The sequence below is a fragment of the Cryptotermes secundus genome, unplaced genomic scaffold (genome assembly GCF_002891405.2).
Source record: "Cryptotermes secundus unplaced genomic scaffold, Csec_1.0 scaffold580, whole genome shotgun sequence".
In the NCBI taxonomy this organism is placed as follows: Eukaryota; Metazoa; Arthropoda; class Insecta; order Blattodea; family Kalotermitidae; genus Cryptotermes; species Cryptotermes secundus.
In genome coordinates, this window is record NW_019720171.1 from 922570 (window position 1) to 947238 (window position 24669).

Sequence of the window (24669 nt, forward strand, 5' to 3'; positions counted from 1 at the left end):
GAACTGACACAGGCCGCAGTGGCAGCCGAAGACGAAGATAAGAATAGACAGGGATAGGCTCCTGCCACACAGGCAGAGTACGGTAGCCTCGACCGCAACGCCCTTTTAAGACATAATGATAAAGTGTGTTAATAAGTATTTAGACGCTACCTGTAAACTAAGGGAGGAGTGGTCAAGAAGGGGTATGACTACATGCCAGGGAGTAGTCCCCACAATTGAAAGAACAGAAAATAGATGGTGGCAGCTTGTATGACAGAAGGAAACTCCGATATAGGAGAATCCTAGCTAAGGGTAAGCTAGGATGAGTGCGTTAACGCCTTACAGCATAACCAGTGGAGGCAAGGAGGGGTACCTGCACACCCCCGACGGCACGACGTTACCAGTAGTACCAGTTTACGACCTAACCAGTGGAGGCGAGGAGGGATAACTCCACGCCCCCTTACTTGAAGTGTTACGGTGGTAGCAGAGGAGGCTGACTCCACGCCCCCCCTGCGCCGCTAGGGCATAACAGTGGCAGCAGCGGGAGGGCTACCTCCACGCCCCCCTGCATCGATAGGCGATCGATATACTGAAATGAAATTCACTATTGAACAGCGTGTGTTCATTTTCAAACATTTTCCAAGGAAAAAATCTTACAGAAAATGTATCAGTAAGTTTCATCGTAAATATCCTGACGCGCCACTTCCCTCAAAGTCGTGTGTATTGAAGCTTGTCAGAAAGTGGCGGGTCACAGATTAAGTGTGCGTCATAAAGAAGCAATGAAGAGGATTGTGCTGAATGAAGAAAAAGTTCGGGATATTGTGGCAAAACTACCGATCAGTCCTTGAAAATTGTTAAGACGATTAGCTCAGAAAACCGGTGTTTCGCTAGGATCTGCTTTCACAGCCACAAAATTAATCAAATTTCGCCTGTATAAAATAACAGTTGTCTTTGGGGGTGTTCTCTACTGGATGTGCGGCAGGAAACAAAAAAAAAATGAAACTAATTTATCAGATATATTAGATGCACACCAAGACCAATGGCGAATGAAAAATCGTAAAGAATGCGTTTGGAAACCATGTTCCAGACTGAAGCAGTACTCCTGGTTGCGTGTAAATAGTCAGTTTAGGAACCAGCCTCTGCATTACGTGTCGATATAGCTTGACACTTGAACTGAACTCTGGCCATGATATCGTTTAAGAAACGTCTTAAACTGACAGTGGGACATGAATAGCATGTTAAAGCTATTTTACAAGACATGGCATGTGTTTGGGGAGCCTTGACCTGAGGTACGGCTGTTGAACTTCACCGGTGAATTTAAGATTCATGAGGAAAGAATGAGAATATAACTACTCGAGCCACGGACAGAAGTTCCATGGATCGAACCCTCCACGTCTACCTCGACTTTTTCACTACCTTTCGTTCATGTCGTTTAACCATTCTGCTCACAGGAATGTTGGCAGTAATAACCTTCGCAAATAATTGTTTTTGCCATACTGACACAGGCTAGTAGCGGTCTGAGGGGAATACAACAGTGGATAGAAAGGGAGAAGTCTCTAACTTCGCCATCCCCACCACCCATGGAACTTCTTACCGCAGGCTCAGTATAACTCTCTTCTACACGTACAATCCTCCACACTCACCCCTTCTGATTACGCCTGTTACCCTGCTTCCTACTCAAATCAATGACATGCACTGCTGTACTGATGATGCCTTTCCGAGTTTGTTATGAAAAGAGTGGTTAGATTAAGTTTTCAACACAGTTTGGGGTACACAGATTTTCCGATTGCTTTCTGTATGATTTTTCATTGCTCATCATTTTCCCTTTTGACATTCACTTATGTCATATAAATCTGTTGTTTAATTAACAACAATGATACCAAACTGAATATTAATATTTTCATTGTTAAGAAAACTGACCAACGATTATCATTATGTGAAATACATTCCATAGGAAAATGTTTAAAATATAATTACAGAATGAGTTTTTCCACCTCGTACGAATAGGTCCACCCGAATTGAAGGGAGAAGCGTTCCCAAATAGTCTCACTGTATAAATTTAACCGTGTGTGTTTATATATTGTTGTGTGTCAATATTTCGGAACACGGGATATTTGTAGGCATTTGATTCAGTTCGATTTGAGCCTGGTGTGTCACTTACAGATTACATTAATAAACATACGTGTACAAGATAACTGAGAGACCTATGCTTATTTAATCTGAACACAAACATTTTTTACACGATGTTTGTGTGGAATTTTGAGCCAAAAGAGCGCCAGGGTAATCGTTCTTAATTTCCTTATAATTTTATCCGCATTGTGAGATAATTATGTTCTATTAGTGAATAAATTTTAATTCTCATTTAACCATAGAAGTACTGGTGTCAAGACGCCATTTTTGTTTATCAGAGCTGGATAAATTACACGAGTATGGAAGCTCCATAAGTACTTCAAATGGAACAAAATTTTCAAGGTGTTTCTTGGCTATGTAGTTCAGATGTCACATGCTCTCATATTTCAGTTTCTATAAAGGTCGAAATTCTCGAAGCTTGGCAATTGTAGGGTTAAATTACTTTATTACCATCAATGAAAATTCCACAATATCTCTTGCATACTAAACATGGGTAGCAAAAAGAAAGAAAAGCTTAGAGCGTTAAAAGTTTTTGGCTTTCATTTTCGTGATCATTATCCTACAAAACTATAATTTTGCCCATGGTTCCGTATGGGTGTGAAACTTGGTCTCTGACATTAAGGGAGGAACATAGATTGAAGGCGTTTGAGAACAGGGTATTGAGGAGAATATTTGGACCGAAGAGAGATGAAGTGACAGGAGGTTGGAGAAAAACTGCACAATAAGAAGCTTCATAACTTGTACTCTTCTCCAAGTATAATTATGATGATGACGTCAAGGAGGAAGATGTGGGCAGGGCATGTAGCACGAATCGGGGAGACGAGGAATGCATATAGGATATTGGAGGGAAAGCCAGAAGGAAAGAGACCACTAGGAAGACCAAGGCGTAGGTGGGTGGACAATATTAAAATGGATCTGAGAGAGATAGGATGGGATGGTGTGGATTGAATTGATCTGACTCAGGATAGGGATCAGAGGAGGGCTCTTGTGAACACGGGAATAAACCTTCGGGTTCCTTAAAATGCTGGGAAATTTTTGAGTAGCTGCACAATTGGCGACTTCTCAAGAAGAGCTCAACTCCATGAGTGAGTGAGTGATCACCATACTAGACTTAGTTACAACGGCTTATTTCATAAATATTAATCAAAAGAAGTGGACATTTGATGCACTGTGTTGTAATGAACCTATATGAATCATGGTGCATAATATGAACCGCTGAAGACGTGTTCAGTGGTGTAAACATACCTGTAATTGTAACGCAATTCTCTTTACGCATGGCATAGAAATGAAAGAGCAATGTACAACGACAAAAGCGGATTCGTCATTATTTACAGTCTGCCATTTTAAAGGTCCAAATCTGGGTTACTAAGTGAAGTAAATTTAAGTCAAATTTGCAACAATCGTCTTGGCCTAGTGAACAGACATTTTTATAACAGTGGATGATTTATTGAACGTAAAGCGTGAACTACGATGTAGAGTTTTACAAAAGTGTTTTAGGTTAAACTTTTTTATGTTTGCGTAGTTTCTCACGTAAGTGTAATTCCTGCCTTAGAGGAACATGCTCGTCACGCCATATGGCAATGCATGACCAGAATATATCCATTCTTACAGTATCTGTGCAGTTACTCTGTAAATGCGCTAGTGTAGTCCTACTACCTTAATTTCCTTTGATATTTCAATGTGAAGATACTAGGTTATCAATACATCATTGAATCTTGGGCATAAGTATGTGTATGTGTAAACACTTGTTGCCTATAAACCCAAACTTCGTCAATACTATTGTAACGTATTAGTGGCAAGACACAGAATTTGGATCGATAATTGGATTTATTTAAATCTTAACGACTCGTGGTTACAAATAAATACACGTATAACACTCCTGCTGTTGCGTGTGTATTCGTTGCCGCGGAAACGTGCTTATCATGCCATTGCCTAGTAATTGACATCTTCTCTGGCTCCACTGCCCTGCCTTTCAGGCGTCATGTAACAATATCTAATGTATTTAACCCGAAACTATCTTAAAACGCTACCGATGCATTGAGGCCTTATTAAGACAGTACACTTGGGCCGCGCCATAGCTCAAGTGGGATTTTTGGTGGAAAAAGTGGCGCTGGGGCAGGTTTTCTCCGAGTACTTCGGTTTCCCCTGCCAATCTTCATTCCACCAATTGTTTCACAATCACCCTCACCTATCATCTGGGGCTGATACAATAGGCCAGAAGTAGCCGCAGTACATGGGACTTGGTCCCAACCCACTAGCAATAAAAAGAAACAGTAAACTTGGCGGAATAGCAGTATGTAATGAGGTGTGCTGCTGTTTAGAAGTACGCTACAAACTCTGTCCTGCAGAAGTGGACATTGAAAAGTACTGTTACTCATTAGGATATTGTATCATTCCGGGTCTGCCATATTTTATCGATCAGTGCACGAAGAATAGTGATGTAAGCTGTAATATCCACTGAAGGACACTTAACGCCTCTCATTAGAATACCGTGCACTGAATCAGCTTTATAATGTTTGCTCATTGCAAGCTGCTTACGTGAAACCTTCTTCATGGCTCATCTCAAGGAAATGGTATCAACTGTTGCTCAACTTAGAACACACATTCACGCATTACATGGGATTCAAACCCGAACCGAAACTACCCAATTCCATCATTGTCACCAGAATCTTCATTAACAAGACCGATAGTTGTGGTAGAGTGAATAACACTTCTTCGTATTTAGAAGGTCCGAGCTTGATATCTCGACCCAGGGATCTGTTATCCTAATGATTTTCATGGTGCTTGTCAGTATCGGCATGCAGATTCTAGCATAGTACGTCAAATCAGGCCACCTAAAAGAGTAAAACAGTATATTCCTATTTGAATATGAGGACGCACATTTTCAGAGTTCTTTCTTTATGAATTCTAACGAGTAATTGGCCTTATTTTCATTTTCACCGGTAGCAATAGGCTGTTGCTAAATTATTTATACTACCTACAACAAACTGCGCTGTTGTTCATTCATTTTCTCTTGCCTCTCCTTGCTTACGGAGTTGGTACTGCGACGGGCCACGGGCTGGAAGGCAGAGTTTTTTGTTTTCCGGCAGCGGTAAGACTTTTTTCTTTTCCTTGTCTTCCAGACCGGCTCTGGAGCCCACCCAGCCTCCTATACAATGGGTACCGGGGGCTCTTTCCCCGGGGGTAAAGCGGACGGGGCGTGGAACTGACCATCTCATGCCGATGTCAAAACTGGTAGAGCTATACCTCCACTCCCCCATCCGTTTTCTCGGTGTGGTGCTTGATTAAGCACAGGGACATCTTTACTGTTATCTTATATCTAAATGTTTGAAAGTTCGTTTCAGTATTACCTCACATCTGAGACTGTTCCTGCGCTTCTGTACGTCCAGTACGTCCGACCCTTCCCACTTGATCACCTTAGCGTAGCGGCGTTTCGAGGGCCCGCCCGCACGGTTATGCCACTCACTCAGCCCTCTCAACGCCCGCCAAACTTAAATACACCAGAAGCGCTCCTACGTCCGTACCAGTAGTTGGGAAAATGTTTGATAACTATTTCATTTAACAATAGCCACAACTCTTTGGCAGTTCAGTAGTATTTAATCAATGTCATGTTATTACGTACAAAGTAGCAGAGCGGTCTAAGACATGAACTATCTTCTCTCGCTCGGAAGCCACGATCGTGGGCTCAAATTCCAAACAAGGCATGGATGTTTGATGTGTGTATACGTTTATTCTGTGTTTAGGGAGAGCTGCACCCGTCCAAGGAGTCTAACGTCTGTAAAATGATCATGAAGCCGAGAAATCAGCGCTATGCTCCAAAGTGGAGCAAAAGGAGAGGAAAACAAATTACGTACATAAGGAGGCAAGAGGAGACAAATACATGTGGGCATTGTTATGCAGTAATAGATAGATAGACAAATAGATTGGCGGGTAGGCAGATAGGTAGGTAGGTAGCGTAGATAATGAAATAAAAAGTAAGCAGCAAAATCAGTAATCATTCCAGTCAAATTTAGGCTGCCTAAAGGCAGGAGAGACCTGCCTCGGTCTCACGACGCGGGGGCAGCCGAGTTCCCCCCCCCCCTCGCGACATATAGACCAATTTTCGGTTTCCTTTCCCCTCATCATCCAAGATGTCAATCAATTACCAGTTCGTTGCCATTGTTTTTGAAGTGTGTGTGGGGGGCTTCCCTGCTGCGGCAAGAGAACTAGAATAGCACGTACGGGGACCGCAGCTCCCCAGTACGCATGTCCGGTATCGACAAAGCGGGGCCCATAATTTTCGCGACGAATTTTCTCTGCCAGAAAGTAGATCACATTGCTAGCAGTCTGTGAACTTGCTACAGCGAAGGACGTGTCATCTTATGATACTTGTTTCCCCTACCTCGTCAGATCCAGACCATCCAAGATTCATCCATCATGCGTCAGGCAGAGTCCCTGGAGATGATCTCGTCAGTAACGTGACACATGTACAATTTATACCTATACGGGGGTCTTTTCTCAGTGTGTAACTGATAATGGCGCCTTCAGTGCTGGTTCGACGGATACCTCAAAATGCGTCTTCCAACACACATATCTGGTGAGCCCTCCTTGTTACATACATTTTAAAGTGCACGCAACAGAACAGCTATCACGTGGTATTATATTAGTGTGACGAGTGTAAATTTAGAATAGGGCAACGCTGTATGAGAAAGGGACCAGAACTTCACGAGGAGAATCTGTCAGAATATCAATAGATTGTGACGGAAGTTTCAACTTTATGTGGAATATTTCACTTTTATCTTACAAACATAAGCGATGGAGCAAACGTATTAGTTCCTGAGTTACTTAACGATGCTTTAACAACTGCATTAGTTAAATAATATCGAGTCGTAAAAAATATATGGTGCAATGACCGACACCGGGATATGATTAAGTTCTTTCGTGTTTATCCTCAGTCCGTCCATACGAATCTCGCCAAGAAGATACTACAGTCGTTCCATACCAAACTCATACCTACTTGACATCATAATCAGCGTTGTGTAAATTATAAATTTATAGCGAAGATGTTAATTTATCTAAGAATAAATAATTCCACCAGACCGATTTGTTATGGGTTTTCTTAGTCTCTTTAGGGGAATGGGATACCGCCATGAAGAAGGCGACAGCTGATCCCTGCTATGCCCTTAAATTCTTATCTTTCACCTATTCACGACACATAATTCCTGAAGCTGAAACACTGTCTCTAGAAAACAAAAGAATATACAAAGAATGTCATATTCTGGGATGTGGCGCCGTATGGATCTTGTGTGAACCGACGTTTCGGAGAAACATCGCCTCCATCTTCAGGGTTGAAAAAATCCTCGAGCGAGGAACCAACTTGAGCAGGTGGCTGCAGTCTGAGTCATCAGTCGGAAAACATTCCAGAAGACGGAATTCTTCATAGTCACCGCCTTGAAAACCTCAAATCTTACGAAATAATATATAGTTCGCTCAAACCGATGTACGAAATATACACAAAAATTGTCATTTCTTAATAATTTAGCTCGTATATCCGTCGTAATAATTGAAGAATCATGACTACCCCGTGAAAAATTATTCTATTCTGTGTATTTTCTAGAGAAACGTTCAGACAGCTGACGAGGGAATTTTTCACGTACCGATCAACTACGCGTGAGCTGATACTTGTTGGCCTCAGACTACTGTAACAGAAATAGCAATCGATTTTACGTGTAATGGGAAAACAACTGGTTCAATATGAGCATACACTATTGAAGCTGAAAAAGTGGTCAGTAAATCGTATTCATAGGCGTCAATTTTCATATCGTACATGTAAGCGCCCACACACAAAACAAAATATTAGACTAACATTTTTATTTTAGAGGATGTTTCAGAAGAAATCATTTAAAACAAACACAAAAAGCGCAAAATACCTTAATTGTTTTTTAGATTCGTGATTGTCACGGATTGTAGACCTAATATTAAATTACGAGGGTCGTACTGAAAGTCATGAGCAACAGTTTTTTTGTAAAGTAACATGCTTTATTATTGACAAACCAAATACACCACCTCAATCTACAGACCTTTCTTTATTTCTCCACATTATCGCCACTTCTTTGTACACATTTCTCCCAGCGTTCTGCGAGTTTGAAAATTCCGTTCCAGCCATCCGAAGACACTGACGCACTGCTTTCCAGGAATTCGGCCAGAATAAACCCCTCTGCATCCCAGAAGACTGTGCCCATCACCGTCGCAGTTGATGGCACTGTCTTTGCCTTCTTTTTTGATGGAGAATGCAAATGGTGCCATTCCATACTCTGCCGTTTCGTTTCAGGCTCGAAATGGTGAAACCAGCTTTCGTCACCTGTCGCAATACCGAGCAAAAATAATCGCCTTCGTGTCGATATCTCTGCAGCAGATCTGAGTTGATGGCTTTTCGTTGACCTTTGTGGTCTTCGGTCAATAACCGTGGGACTCAACGAGCACAAACTTTCCTATAGTCCAAGCTTTCAATCATCTTCTGTACTGCACTGTGCCCTATTCCAAGTTTTCGGGCTATTGTGTCCACAGTCACACGCCTGTCATGTTGAATGATCTCGTCCACTCTTTCCTTTTTGCGTTCAGTTGAGGCTGTTCGAGGACGACCGCTCCGAGGCTCATCTTCGATGCTGGTGTTCCCATCTTTAAAATGCTTCACCCATCTTCGAACACTGCTCGCACCCATGCACACACTTCCATAAGCACGCTGAAGTCTCTGGTGAATTTCTGCAGCAGGGATTTCCTCTTTCACAAGAAATTCGATGACAGCACGCTGGCAAAACGAAATATCGTTGTCGGCCATTTTGTTGGGAGTGATACTGTCACGTGATGCGAGCTATTGACGTCACAAGACACTCAAGGTTAACACAACAGCTGGTTCCACCTACCACTATACTCTTTTTCGTCTGCTGTTCCCAGGTTGCATGCAAAAAAAGTTGCTCATGACTTTCGGTACGACCTACATAAATTACTAATAAACAGAACTCTTTGGTTCGTTAGTCTAGATTTCATGCTTTAACACACTAAACTTTAATTCAATTTAGGGTTTCAAATACCGACCGAGCGACCGCCGCTTGTCGGCGAAGTTAGTGCCAACTTTTGCGGATAGAGAGTGTCGCGTGGTCAGCGCAACGAATCCCCACGACCATTAATTTTGGTTTTCTAGACCGAAGCCGCTATTTGCTTGAAATAGCTCCTCAATTATCCTCACGAGTCTGAGAGGACCCAGTCCCAGACCCACTACATCTCAGAAAATCTGGTAGCGCCGGGAATCGAACCCGGACCTCGGGATCTGTAGTCAGGAACTCTGACCACTAGACCACAGGAGCGGTTAATTCGCTTGCGGACAAAACCACGGAGTCTGTTTTTGTTTTGTTTTGGGGGTTTCAAATTTGCGCATGGTTAATTATATTTCATGCGACATAATACTACTACTGTTAATAATAATAATAATTAACTCCGTGGTCTGCAGTCAGCAAGCGAACTATACCGACCGAGCGACAGCTGCTTGTCGGCGAAGTTAGTGCCAACTTTTGCGGATAGAGGGTGTCACGTGGTCAGCGCAACGGATCCCCACGGCCGTTAACGTCGGTTTTCTAGACCGGAGCCGCTATTTCCTTGAAATAGTTCCTCAATTATCCTCACGAGGCTGAGTGGATCCCGTTCCAGACCCATGACGATGATGGTAATGGTCATGATAGTGGGCCTAATCGATTTCGGTTGTCGCCTGTCTGGGTCGCACCCGGTCTTAGACCACTCGGAAAGGAATGGCGATCTCCAATCGTGAACGTATACTTATTCCTTTCTCCCATGTGTTGCTCTGACACGTACGTAACTGTGTGAGTCGTGAAGACGGCTGTCCCCAGCTTACCCACCAGCCATGTGCGCTGGCTCTACGCTGCCCGCTCCTTGTCGGACTGTGTCAGACAGCACAGGAGCGAATTTTCAAGTGACCTCTTCCCTCCTCCAAGGAGTCATACCTTGTGGATTTACCTCAGAACTAATTATGAATCGAAAAACAATAAACCTTCGTGATGACCGAAAAGTTATAATTGGAAACCACAGAATTTTTAATTATAATGAACCATTTAAAGCACACTGGTAACTATATGAACCACCTTATTTACTGTCCAGCAACTCTGTATTTTACCCACAGTTTTCACGTATTACTTTCACAATATACAGGATTATTTCCCTAAACAGCATTAATCTGTTGGTCTTCGTAATGGTGACACAGTACGCTTTCTGTGGGGTAGAAATTAATTTTTTGGATGCTATTTACTTGAACTTCATGCTTCAAACGGTTAATAACAACTTGAGAATTACTGCCAACGCACTCCGTTTCCTTGACCCACTTTTGTCCCGTAAAGTTATTGACTATTCTTTCCAGTCCGCCAAGCCATAAGTAGCGCAGACTGCTGATCTGATAAACCTCAAGCACAGAGCTGGAGTAATGTCCGCCATGAAAATCTGAATTGCTGATGGGTCCACAGTATAACCTGCAGCCTGGCATGGCTCGAGGGACTGCAGAAACACCAACATATTAAAAATGCTTACAAATTATTTATTATTTTTTCATGAAAATTAACATTCACGTCGCCAAACACAATTATTGCAAGCACTGTTACTGACTGCTTCATGCTTGGCTTACCTCTCAATCCTGATGATGGGGGCGACATGTTCCTCCGAAACATCGGTTGACTTTAATCCGACAACAAGACATTATTTCTCACAAGGTATAACTCTTCCTTATAGCTGAGTCGGTAATGTGACTGTCACTGGTTAAGAGATGAACGCGCGGCTCACGGTTCCTGGGAAAGGCGCGACGCTTTCCTCTAACTCTGCGTCCAGCATGGCTCTATGACACACGTAGCCTCCTATACAATGAACATTGAGCTCTTTTTCCCAGGGGTAAAACTGCCGTAGCATGAAGCTGACAGTTATCTACATCGAATACTGAGGCGGAGATTGCGTAGAGGTTTACTTCCACATTCTCTCCTTAAGTTCAAGGGCTAGATGCTTAGAAATGTACTAATTTCAGTTTTCTCATTCCTCAAAATTAGCATTTTCTAGCCGATAGATTATTTTCTGTGATGAACACTACAAGATAAACAGTGCAGTGGAGCGTACGGACTCGAACCCGAACTATTTCTAGGAATATGTTATAATTTCACAATCATGAGAGCCTAGTGAAACAGTGCAGAAATATTCCATGCCTATGTAGACGTGCCTTCCCAAACAAGACACAAACAGCCGTGTTTGTTGTTCAGCCAGGGTACGGTCGCTTTCGTTCCCTATGTCACAGTACAGGTGCACAGTAGACGAATGAGACAACATTCAGGTTAAGAATTTGACACAAATATTTCTGGACATTATCCATCGTCTTCTTTTCATTTAAAACGTTTCGGAGACTAGGTTCCATCTTCAGTCTTCAGGTAAAACCTACTCAATTGGCCCCTGAAGACTGAAACAGAATCCAGTCTCCGAAACGTTGTGACGTAAATAAAAACAGGAGATGGATAATGTCCAGAAACATTATTACTTTTATTAATGTATAATCGTCACAAACTTTTAGATGTTTAAGAATATAACTTTCGTTAAATTAAAAACACGATTAAGAATGAGAATTAACGTAAACATCCCTTTATTTAAGTACACGGCGTGAATAATAATAGAGGATAGATCGATGAATTTATGACTTCGGCACTGAATGGAGGTGAGTTAACTTCACGCTCAGGTCGCTTTACCTCCCAGGGGGAAAAAACGGCATTCATTTGACAAAGAGGCTAGATGGGCCCCATAGCCTGTTTGGGCGCTGCTGTGCAGCTGAGAAACATTTTTAGCCCCTGCCACAAATCGATTCCGAACATGTTAGCGTTACCGATACACCAGCCTGTTCGGTAAGGGGCAGGATCAGATGGAGTTGACGTAGACACACAAAAATTGAGCCATCGTATCCGCGCACTGTAACAGTTTAACTATCCCGTAAGCACATAGTCACTCGTATACATAAGTCTGAACAGAAGTAAACAAATGGTTTCTGTTTGTGACAGTTACAAAATGCGAAGCACTCGAATCCGTAAAACTGAACACGTGAACATGTTTTCTTAATGCCCTCCATCGTCTTACGCAAGGTCGCGATCTCTCCTTCCAGGTCAATGCCACAGTTCTTCTCTGCTGCACTCAACTAGTGTCATACCGAACGACCTTCTTTGAGTTACTGATAGGTACTCACGTGACCAGCCAATCACAGTGGCCTCGCGGTCCGACGAATGAACTGTCTTCGCTCGCTCGAATGTTGGGATCGTGGGATCGAATCCCACTCAAGGCATGGATCTCTATGTGTGTTTGTGTTGTCCTATGTAGGTATCGGCCTTACAGACGGGCTGATCACTCGTCCAATGGGTCTTACCTCTGTGTAAAAAAGATAACGAAATTGATGAAGAAGAAGATTTCTGTAGACACATCTTAATGTTATTTTCCCATCGACTCCAATGTCTCCCCTCTCGTCCTCTCTCCTCAAGCCTTGCAACACAAATTATGTATGCATTTACGATATGTACAGCGACGGTCTACGGGCTGGACGGACGCGGTTTGATTCCCGCGATGGTCAAGAGATGTTCATCTATTCCATAATGTCCAGAGAGGCCCTGGGCCCGCCCAGCCTCCTATCTAATGGATACTGAGGGCTGTTTCCCCGAGGGTAAAGCTGCCGGGTTATGATGTTGACCATTCACCTCCACTTAATTCCGAGGTCCAGAATGATGGAGCTGTATCTTCACTCCCCCATACGTCTTCATAGCATGGTGTTAAATTAATTAAGGACAGGGACAACTTTTAACCTTTCTATATCACCAGTGTGAGCTACATGACTGTCCTTCTGCCCTAATTTTAGACGTCACTTGTAACCGTCTTTGGGCGCCTTCACTGTTCTGTTAGTTCTATGACTGTCACTACTTTCCCTATGCTGCTCACCTTCGCCGTGTTGCTGGACGCCTTCACTCAAGTTAAACTGCACTGCTTTCCTGTCTCATGGATGTCGAGAAGTTACGTGGGAAGGAAGGAGAATTGTGGTTGCGGGTGCTAGTAGGCAAGGGTTCTTTACACCTATGATTAATAAGGTGTCTCGCAAGTAAGGAAAAGTTGGGAGTAGCTGGGTCCTACTCAGCAATGGTAGAGACGAGTTCTTATCTAGGGACATACGGGCCTGGCTGGGGCAGGGCAGGAGGTCTCTTACGTTACAGTCATGTACACCGCTTCAAGACTTTTGCACTTGTAGTAGTAATTTATTAATTATTTTATAACACTGAATACTATACTTAACGGAAACTACACTTTTCTTACGCTTATGTGAATTTGAACTTTATAAGACTTATGACGCCGGTCACGGTAGCCGAGCGGTCTAAAGCATGCACTGTCTTCGCTCGCTCGGAAGCCGAGATCGTGGGTTCGAATCCCACCCAGGGCATGGATGTTTGTGTGCGTTTTTCTGTGTTTGTGTACAGGTAGAAGCCTTGCGACGAGCTGATCACTCGCCCAAGAAGTCCTACCGAATGTGTAAGATCTAGTAAACCGAAGTGAACGGAGAAGTTCATGGAGGTAGGCCTAGGCCCACTGGGGCTGTAGTGCCAAGGGGGAAAAAATAAGGCTTATGACACCAGAAAGTGTACTATATCGAAGTGACGTAGTTTTTGCATCTGAATTGGCCGAATGTTGGCTGAAGACTCCTGATGGAGAATGGACTCTCTGAAATTCTGAGGTTCACCGATCCACAGCATCCAAAGAAGTCCACTCCTCCCAACATGTACTGTTAGCTCATTTTGAAGACTAGAAGCTTCCCTGAACTAGTGATTTTCCAGTCACATTGTTTTTCTGTGTGATTCTGGCAGTTACTGACCTAACGCTAAAGTTAACAGCGACTTGATGTATGAGGATCATGGGGTGGGGCTCAGGCATTTCTTCTTCTAAGTCATCGCCTTTCCAAGCTGTCAGCTCTGGAATTTTCAAAGGTCTATTAACTCCACTGAAACTACCAGAATTCCAGGAAATGTACCAGATGTTGTTACATCCTGTCCACATAGCCAAACTTGAATTATGTCACTTCCGAGTGTAAGAAGGTGGCTACCGGCTGGGTCTTTGTTTAAAATTAAGTGACCTTAACTTAATAAACTCTTACTTATTATGAAATACTCTGGTCAAATGCAATGAACGGTTACACATTGTAGTTTATTTCGCGACGCTAGAAATAACTCTTACTATGTAGCGTTGAATGATTGGAAGACAGCGAATAATGAACTGAAAAGTATGTAAAATGAAGCCGTACACTTGCGGCATTTCCTTAGAGGGACTGAGTAAAACCACGAAGAACTCAAAATAACTGACATCGGCGCAGAGAATTTAAGTCAGACAGCCCGAATATGCAGGAATGGTAACCACACGACCGCGATGTTCGATACCAGCTTGTCCACGAATCTGCCTTCGCCTGCTTGTAAGCTTGGTTATAGCGATATTAATAGGCCTTGTGAGCTAAAAGCGCAGAGAAAGTCGATAAGCAATCCAGTTTTGTTCTAGCTTCTGCATTTCAGCACTTCTATTTGCTTCTGCTTTGACACCGAGAGTAGAACAGTGTACTCCACATTGGAGTTCATAGTTTCGTGAACATGTTGAACGAGGAGAATGCTGTAGCTCTAGAGTTCAGCTTGAGAGACCCTCTCTTCCAGAAGCCCGGCAGTCCTGACTGAGTGTACTTTTCGGGGTTTTCTTTAGTTCCTCCAAACCAGTACATGCGTGTAAAAATGGGAATAGATTATGAACGAAGCACCGAGAGACACTGCTCAAACTCTAACGCTCATGACTTGTATTTTCGAGGTGCCCAGCTCGAATCTCGACGGGAACATCGACTGTACCGAGACTTATTCCCTCCAGCTAGACTCTGGGATAGTAAAACTTACTTTAATTAGTCCACTACCACTTCCGTCCACGTCCGTTCCAATTCATTATACCACATGATTAATCATCCCGCAGTATATAACCTTAGTTTTTGAGTCCTTTCTATAAATAAACTACAAACATATAAATTATGCAACAGGAATAAACTCTTGGTACCTCAATGTAATTTCTCGCATATAGGTGTCAAACCCCCCTTCTTGGTGTCTCCACCTTATCGTGGTGAGGGTGTTTGAGTATGCCAAGGACTCTGAGAGTCCTGAGAGCTCTGAGAGAGCTATACCAGCGGTAGCGTAGCTACTGGCAGCGCCTCCCTTGCTGGACAGGTCAAAGGGTAGGCATCAGACGAAGAGAGACACCAAAAAGTGATGTCGGAAGTAGCGTCATCAGCAGCGACTTGAAGCACAGAGCAAATGATGCTCGAGATGGTTCAAGTTCGTATAGCAACAGGCGTGACCAGAGTGGTTTGAACGGCTGTTGCACTGTGATGTGGAAAGCAAATGGAGAAACTACCACATTATCACTTTTCCTGGATAGTCTCTTTCCAAAAACAGAAGATTGCATTAAGTGGAGAAACTGTTTTGGAAGAGACTGTGGACCTGTCGTCTGACAGATTACTGATGATGATGAGGTGTCAAAACGCACTGTGATTTTAAGCAGAGTCTGTACCAAATATGCATAACATGACACGATATTTATGACTGTACGTCATCGCATTTGGGTAGACGCTAATCTTAATACTGTACGTGTTAAACGCAGTTAGAAACAGCCTAAGAACGTCTTGTCACCTTCCTCTTGCACATTTCCTCCGCTACGAAATACAAACCAAGTTCGTGCGAGTAGTTTGAGATAAAAGTTAGATCGTCACTAAACCGGAGTATGGCCACCTGAAGTTTCGCCCTGAGATCAAGAGAGCGTGAAGCTTCGTCCTCTGAAAAGAGTTTGACATAACCCCACAGGAAAAAATAGTTATATCTGGTGAACGTGGAGGCCAAGGCATTGGACCATCTCTGCCGATTCATCTTCCTGGAAATGTCATGTCTAGGAACGCGGATGTTTTCCTGTGGGGTTATGTCAAGAGCAGTGTGTTCCGAACACCAGTTAACGGACTTCATGACCTGAAGACCCGTATCAGGAGTGCGATCTCGCTATTCCAGCGGACATGCTCCACAGAACATGGCAAGAGCTCGAATATCGTCTGGACGTTCTCCTTGTTACCAAGGGAGCAAACATCGAGGTCTATTGAGGTCAGTAGAAAGACTTTCAGAGTTTCACTATGATCTGCAGCAAACCGCGTGTGGCTAGCTCAATTTGTTTGCGCGCCACAATTTTTCAAAACGCTGACGGGACTTTGTGGACACACTGTATTATCCCATCCAGTGACTTCCAGGAGCTATTTCCACTGGAGTAAAACTGCCAAAGCGTGAAGATGACTCATTTACATCTGATTTCCAGGTCTATAAAAGGCGTGAAGTCAACCTTCACCTTTCCTGGTAAAGTTTATGGACTGTTGCTCAAGCACTGGGCCAACTTTAGTTTTGTTTTCGTTTTATTATGCTAACTGATCGCTCGGTTTATGTGCACGTATTTACGGCTTATTTAAGAACGCTCAGAACTGCTCAGATCACACAGTGGCAATTGATGAAATGGTTAGTGAATATTGCAGATGTGGAAGTGGGCGGACGTGGGCAATCTTAAGGTAGGCCTACTAACTGTATAGAGGTTTTCCCGTGTGAACATGATAATGAACCTCGGTTTCCGTAATAGGTTGGACATATCTTGGTCAGCTTAGTGATCATTAGCTTCCCAAGCATTACTCTGTTTCACGGAGTTCATTATTAGTAACTGCGTACGTTCTACCTTCGCAGTCGGCATCGATGTCCCCACCGTCCTGAGCCAGAAAGTCCTCCATTCGACCTGCAGCCGGATGCCGGACTAAGTGGCATCACGTCACAATCGCACGCTGCGTACCATGCATACTCTGCCGAGGATGTACAGCGACCGAAACTGTATCGTCTTCACACCGCCCTGGAGCTGCCCGACGGACAACTGGCCACCGTATCCGCCTACCGCGCCGACTATGACGAGAAACACGCAGAGAGACAGGCCAGGTAAGGCGGAAAGATTTCAATATCACCTGAAATGAACCCATATAACAACTCCATGGTAGAGAGAAAATGGCTGGCTTCATACACATTTCGCACCAAGGAACGCTTTCCCGGATATAACAGTTGGAGATGTATGTCATATACTTACTTACAACTGGTATAGTTAATAATAGGCGTAATGTTACTCCATGACACCTATATACCTTCAGTACATGTAAATTTATCTTTATAAAACTATATTCTCTCCAAAACAAGCACTCGGACAAAAGTTCGCAATTGGTAAATGCTGGCCTGCCATGATGTAAACTTTAGGGAAGACCACCATGTTACAAGAGTACATGATGAAGGAAGTTTTGTTATGCTTATTCAGACGAGCAGAGGCTGGTGGTCTGTTTGTTTGCGATTGAGCGCGCGTCTGTATAACATCTGTATACGAATCTGTGTAGTAACGCTGTCTTTTATGTCCAGGTACAAGTATGAGGACCATCTTCACTTGGAAGGAGAATTTCAGGGCCACTCCCACACGAGAGATGATTTTAAGCCAGTTAGAGGAGAGCGACCCCAAGTTGTACGACACGAAGATCACCTGAAAATGGAAGGAGAGTTCTCCGGTCAGAGCCACCTTCGAGAAGAATTCCAGGTGGTTCGTGGTGAAAGGGCAGAAATTTGCCGCCATGAAGATCATCTTCAGTTACAAGGAGAGTTTCAGGGTTATCCTCACACTAGAGACGATTACAAACCCGTGACAGGAGAGAGGGCTCCTGTGGTTAGACATGAAGATCATCTTCAGTTACAAGGAGAGTTTCAGGGTTATCCTCACACTAGAGACGATTACAAACCCGTGACAGGAGAGAGGGCTCCTGTGGTTAGACATGAAGATCACCTGAAACTGGAAGGTGACTTTACTGGTCAGAGTCACCTTCGAGAAGCATATCAAGAGGTACGTGCTGAGAGGGCAGAAGTTCGTCGTCATGAAGACCATCTCCGCTTAGAAGGAAAGTTCATGGGTCGGAGTCACAATGAGGAAGAGTACAGAGAAGTACGAGGGGATAGAGCAGATATAACAAGGCGTTCTGACAATTTGAAACTAGAGGGTCAGTTTACAGGCCAGAGAAGAGATGAATTCTCGGCCACAAGAGGAGAAAGGGCAGAAGTCAAGAGACATGAGGATCACTTGAAACTGGAGGGAGAGTTCACGAGAGAAAGACGAGATGAATACAGCGTCACAAAAGGAGAGCGTGCAGAGATGAAGAAGCATGAAGATAACCTCAGATTAGAGGGGGAGTTTGTTGGTGAGAGACGTGATGAGTTCACAGCAGTGAAAGGTGAACGAGCACCTGTCAGGAAACCAGAGGATAATCTGAAGCAACAAGGGGAGTTTACAGGCAGAAAGAAAGATGACTTCCCTGTTGTGCGAGGTGAAAGGTTGCCAATGAAAAAACCAAAGGACAGCTTGAAGCCGGAGGGAGAATTTGAAAGACCACATCATGCTAAATATAGTCCCGGAGAAAGAGCAGATATTGTCAAGCATCCGGACAACTTGAAACTAGATGGCGACTTCGACAGGCCTCAGCCAACATATTTTGGCCCAGGCGAAAGGGCAGCAGTGAAAATACCAAAGGATAATTTGAAAACCGAGGGAAATTTGGAAGGAAGTCCTAAATCTAGGGATGATTATCAGCCGACAAGAGGCGAAAGAGCAGAGGTTAAGAAACCCATAGACAACTTACGGTCTGAGGGTAACTTCGAAGGAAGGTCAAGATCCAAGGACGATTACCAGCCTACTAAAGGTGATCGAGCTGCTGTTAAGAAACCTAAAGACAATCTCCGCTCTGAAGGTAATTTCGAAGGAACTCCTAAATCGAGGGAAGATTTCAAACCTTTGAAACATGAAAGAGCTGGTGTTAAGAAACCGAAAGATAATTTGCGATCGGAAGGAGAATTTCAAGGTAGTCCGAAATCAAGGGATGACTACAAACCTACACGAGGGGATCGAGCAGATGTTAAGAAGCCGAAAGACAATCTTAGACAAGAAGGGGAATTCACAGGCCAGAAAAGGGACGAATTCACAGCAACTAAAGGCGAGCGTTCGCCCATAAAGAAGCCAGAAGACAATTTAAAACTAGAAGGGGATTTCACTGGCGAACGAAAGAATGAATTCACCGTCGTTCGAGGGGACAGAGCTGATATAAAAATTCCAGATGACCATTTAAAACCTGGAGGAGAATTCACTGGCCAACGAAAGACAGTTATCGAGTTCACCGGTGAACGGGGTGAACGACCGCCTCTTATTCGGCGCAACACGTGGACCAAACTGGAAGGAGAAATATTTGCAGAGACGACGAGTCGGAGCGAGTTCCGAGAGTTTGAAGTTGTACAGAGGACTGAGAAAGTTCGTCGGCGCAGTGACAACCTCATTGTGGGTGGAGGACAGTTCCAGGTAATATATTCTTATTGTACCAGACGTTTAAAATTCTATGAAACAGCAAATAATATTGTGTGGAACGCGATCTCTCGATATAATTTCAGCTATGTGTACCCATAAGATATTGAGCACTTTCAGAGAAGAAAGAGCATCTCATGAAGCTTTGTGTAAGTTGCTATAAGCAAGAGAGTGAGCCAGAAAACAGTAGATAAGAGTCAAATGCGAGATAAAATCAGATTAGTATAGGAATTTTAAGTTTCAAATTAGTTGAACTTTAATGGATACAAATATCACGTGATAGTGACCGAAACCTGGGATTGGATTAATTACTGAAATTATTGACCGCTTATGACTCGTAATTACGAATAATTATAACACTTTTATTAAACTACACTCTCTACAAATCCTTATAGCGCACAGTTCACTGTCTTCACTAGTCGCTGCTTGGCTGCGGCTTCTAACAGTGAGATTCCTGTGGTTCTCTGCTCACGCCTAACCACAGTGGGGAATGCATACTCCAGACTCATGACTGACTGTCCTCAGCAGAGCAGTAATTTGCTGCTACCCTTCGCCGGAACAGTCATTCTTCATTTTGGACCCCGATGGAACCCACTGCCATCTTTTGTACTTTCCAAGAAATTTTATATGCCCTTATTTTCTGCTGGGCCTCGCCAATACAGTCATTTTTTATTTCGGGCCTCGTCGGGACCCATGACGATATTTTCTATCTATCAAATACCATTTACGTGCTTTCAAATTGAGCCGCCTTTTCGACGACAGGAGAGGTCTGATCACTAATGTTTCTCCTGCCATGCAGTTCAGAAATTTGTTTCTGTGTCTTGCCAGCACAGTTATTCTTGGTATCCGGTTCCTTCGGGACTCATGACCAAATCTTTATTCCTTTCAAGACTTTTGTAATGAGGCCTTCTCCCATTCGACGAGAGAAGGATGTGACTCCTAATTCATAACTCCTGCTATACCGTTCTGCTCTGGTCTGGTCTGCTGTTGGCCTTCGCCAGCACAGTCATTTTTGTTACCGTGTCCCGCGGGACCCATGACCATATTTTGTCTCACGATTCTGGGAGTAGTACGAGGCCATTCTCTGTCTATCTGCTAAATTACAGATGACCATCGCCAGCACAGTCATTCCTGGTTTCAGGCCCCGCGAGACCCATGACCCATATTTTCAGTCTCATGATTCCCCGCTGCATAGCGTAGCATAACAGTAAATTTCTGCTGGTCCTCGACAGCATTAATCCCTCGTCACGGACCCCACGTGACCTATGACGCACATCTTTTTTGGCTCACGACCGAGTCCTTACTGTACCTCACAGAGCAGAAGAACAAATTTTTCTGCCCTCGCCAGCGCAATTGTAGAATTATGAAAATTTCTGTTGGCACTGTGCGACATAGTTCTGGGATTCGGGGCCCGTCGGTACTCATGATCAAATTTGTGTTCGTTCCAAGACCATATATATGTTCGGAAGCAGCAGTATATTTCAATTTTGTTCGTTTCACAATTTATGTTTGGAAGCATAGCACAGCAGTAAATTGGTTGTGACCTCGCCAGCACAGTCGTTCTTGGTTTCGGACCCCGTCGAGACCAATGACCATATTTTTGTTCTTTCCAAGACTGTGCGCCTTGAAATGTGGCCTCCTCTTCGACGAGAGTAGGGGTCTAACTTTAACTGGTGACTCCCCCTCAACTGGGGGTGACTCGAGAGGGCGCTCACTCACTAACTGGCCCTTTCTTTCCTTTACGTATCGAACTTAAGATGACGTTTTTGCTCATTCCAAAACTATTCACGCGCGGACTCTACAGAAAACACCGCGCCCCAACATTCCTCTGCTGCTTTGAGCTCATTGTTTGACATGGAAATGTGTTGCCTAGCAATAGATATCGCTGCGTCACTTCTTTAACAGCACTATTCTGAGTTTTAGGCCTCAGGCTGAAATAGAAATAAGGCATGCTCAAAAATTCATCTTTCCATTCGTCTTTCTACAGTATGAGCCACTCGCCGAGTCTTTAAATAATCCAAGAGAAATAAGAGGAAACGTAACGCCGCAGGCAGGTAGGTTCCTTAATTGGCCTTAGCTCCTCGTACTTTCCTCTAGCTCTAGTCAGTCCGTTCCGGAAGAGATACGTTGTGTTCAGAACCACTACTAAAACACTCGTCCTCATTTGATACAAGTTGTTCAAGTAGCAGAAGAAAGTGAAAGGCGAAATGGCAAGTAAACGCACCAGATGTCACAGAAAAAGCTCAAAGCGGTTGCCGACTGCCCTTAAACCCGTCTAGCATCTTGGAAGGAATCCCTGACACTCTTAAGATCGTCAGCCTAAAACAAAGCCGTCACATTCTTTATATAGTTTTGGAGAGCTTCAGCAGTGCGAGGTGTGTTCCTGTACACTATTCCATTTAAGATTCCTCACAAACAAAAGTCGAAAGTATTAAGATCTGGCGATCTTGGAGGCCATAGTAATGTACTAATGGTGCTGCCATCGAACACCTTCTGTAGTGCACTCGTCGAATTTCGTGCAGTATGTGCACTAATGTTATCTTGTTAAAAGTAGCCATACTGTCTTTCATCATCAGTCGGAAAATGGTTCGAATATATCCCTAACGTATTGTTCCGTGTTCATGGTTTTGTGGTAAGATACTGGACCGTTGACTAGCCTAGTCCTTCAGCATACCACATTCCAAACTTCACGTCATGTAGCGCAATGCGGTAAACTGTGTGGGGATTTTCGTCACTCCAAATTCGTGCGTTCTGAGAATTCACGTGCATAACCGCTTAAATTAAAAGATGCTTCGTCGGGTATGATTAACAACTGAGGATCTACGAGTCCATTGTGAACGTTTTTCACCATAATCCTTTGTGGAACAGCAGTAGGTTTAACCTCATGCACCAATCTGACTCTATGGATGAAACTTTATTAATTTAGAACAACCTACAGACACACTTGTCTCATGTGATAATCACCGTAGAGACTTTCGATGGCGAGTCTAACCGCGACCGAATGTCTTCGAGCTTCTCAAATGCGAACCTTTTTTTTCGGTGTCATGCTTTATCAAACGCACACTCCGTTGTCCGCCAATTTGTAGTAAGTCTGAACATGAAAGATTCGAGGCACGGTTGAATCAAGGTGTTTGCGGTTGAATTTTTCCTCCGCAATTCGAATAAGAGCTCTTTCGTATGAATGTTTCAACAGTAGATAGTCTCTGATAGGCAGAGTGCACCAATGGTTAAATGGAACAAGATAACTCATGATGTAGGCACAAAACTTTTCATGTTACCTTTCCAGTAACTGACTAGAGCTAGAGGAAAGCACGACGGGTAAGACCGAATAAGTAGCCAGACAGCATGCGGCGTTGTTTCTATTTATTTTGAATGCACTGTACTCTTGCCGTTCGACGGCTTTGCTATTCCGGCTCTCAGGCGTCATGTCATAGTATGACTGAAAGTCAAAATAAATTAAACCATACATCAGTGCTGAGTCGAGATAAGACGTATTGAAAGGTTGCATTAAGTTAGAGATGTAAGTTAGAGTCATATTATAGCTTTACATTTGTAATGCATGCTAGCCAATCCGGAAATCACCACAGTTGAGAAATTCGAGAGTTTGGATATTCTTGAACTGATACTTGACATATTGAATGTTTTAAAAATACTGTGCTCAGATTATTAGAAAATTGAACAGCTTAATGTTCCTTCTTCAGCATTAAGTGAACTAAATTTCAAAATGAATCTTTTAATGTTTAGGGGACCTCCCGTCAGAAAGAAGATTTCAAAGCTCTGACACCAGAAAAAGTGATCATTCAACGACATCAAGATAATCTTCATGTCCCAGAAGGCGAGTTTGTCAACTTCACAAGGAATCGCGAAGACTACCCTGAACGATGGGCTGTCAGACCGGAGCAGCCTCGTCGACATCGAGACAATTTGGTATCTGTGGGAGGTGACTTTCATGCAATCACCAGCTCCAAAGAGGCGTACCAGGCGCGCCAACAAACTTCAAAGACTGAAGTGAAGAAGCATGTTGATAACTTGACTGCCGAAGGTATCATGACATTCGAATCCTCCTCTAAATCAGAATTTACCGAAAAGACAGGAAGGCGAGAGAAAGCAGAACGCCGTCGAACTTGGACAAAACTTGACGGAGAAATGTTCTTTGAGACAACTAATACAGAAGAGTACAAGAAACCACAATCGCGAGAGCAAATTCCACAAGTCATTCACCAAGGTAACTTGCGCGTAGATGAGGGATATTATGAAAACAGCATCACTACCTCACAGGAAGTCTACCGAACGTTCCATGATCAAGACATAAGACAGAAGCAAAAGCGTTATACGGACAACCTCAGAATTGAGGGCTCTTTTCAAGGAACGCCAAAATCAAAAGAAGATTTCAAGGTGGTGAAGGGTGAGAAAGCGCCCGTGAAGAAACCAAAAGATAACTTAAAAGCAGAGGGCAATTTTGAAGGGAAGCCTCGTTCTCGAGATGATTTTAAACCGATGGTCGGCGACAGACCAATTCCAAGTAGACCGAAAGACAATTTAAAAACTGAGGGTCAATTCGAAGGGTCGACAAGATCAAAAGACGACTACAAACCAATGATGCGCGACAGAGTGGACGTAAAAAGGCCCAAGGACAACCTACGAAGCGAAGGAGCTTTTCAAGGATCTCCAAGCTCAAGAGACGACTTCCAAGCAACAAAGGGTGATCGAGCACCGATCAGGAAACCAAAGGACAACTTAATGCCTGAAGGTGATTTTGAAAAGCCACGATATCAGACGTACGAACCAGGCAGTCGAGCTGACGTTGTGATACACCCAGACAACCTGAAACTTGAAGGGAATTTTGATAGGCCTCAGAGACAAAAATACCGGCCTGTCGAACGATCTCCGATAAGGAAACCACAAGATAACCTAAAACTAGAAGGTAGTTTTGAGAAAATAGAATTACCAAAACTTGGAAGGGATGATTACCAACCTATTAGAGGTGACAGGGCAGATGTTAAAAGACCTCAGGATAACCTCAAGCCGGAAGGACTATTTGAGGGAACC

General features: G+C 43.5%; 1 protein-coding gene across 1 annotated transcript in view; it reads left to right on the plus strand.

Moving 5' to 3' along the window:
* LOC111867757 (titin homolog) overlaps positions 1-24668 on the plus strand; it is a gene marked incomplete at its 3' end in the record, with an annotated part of 71076 nt that extends 46408 nt beyond the window's left edge. Inside the window, 3 exon segments of the mRNA XM_033752850.1 lie at positions 16938-17180; positions 17646-19617; positions 23365-24668. Coding sequence (XP_033608741.1) covers positions 16938-17180; positions 17646-19617; positions 23365-24668 — 3519 coding nt within the window.
* Position 24669: the final 1 nt, after the last annotated feature.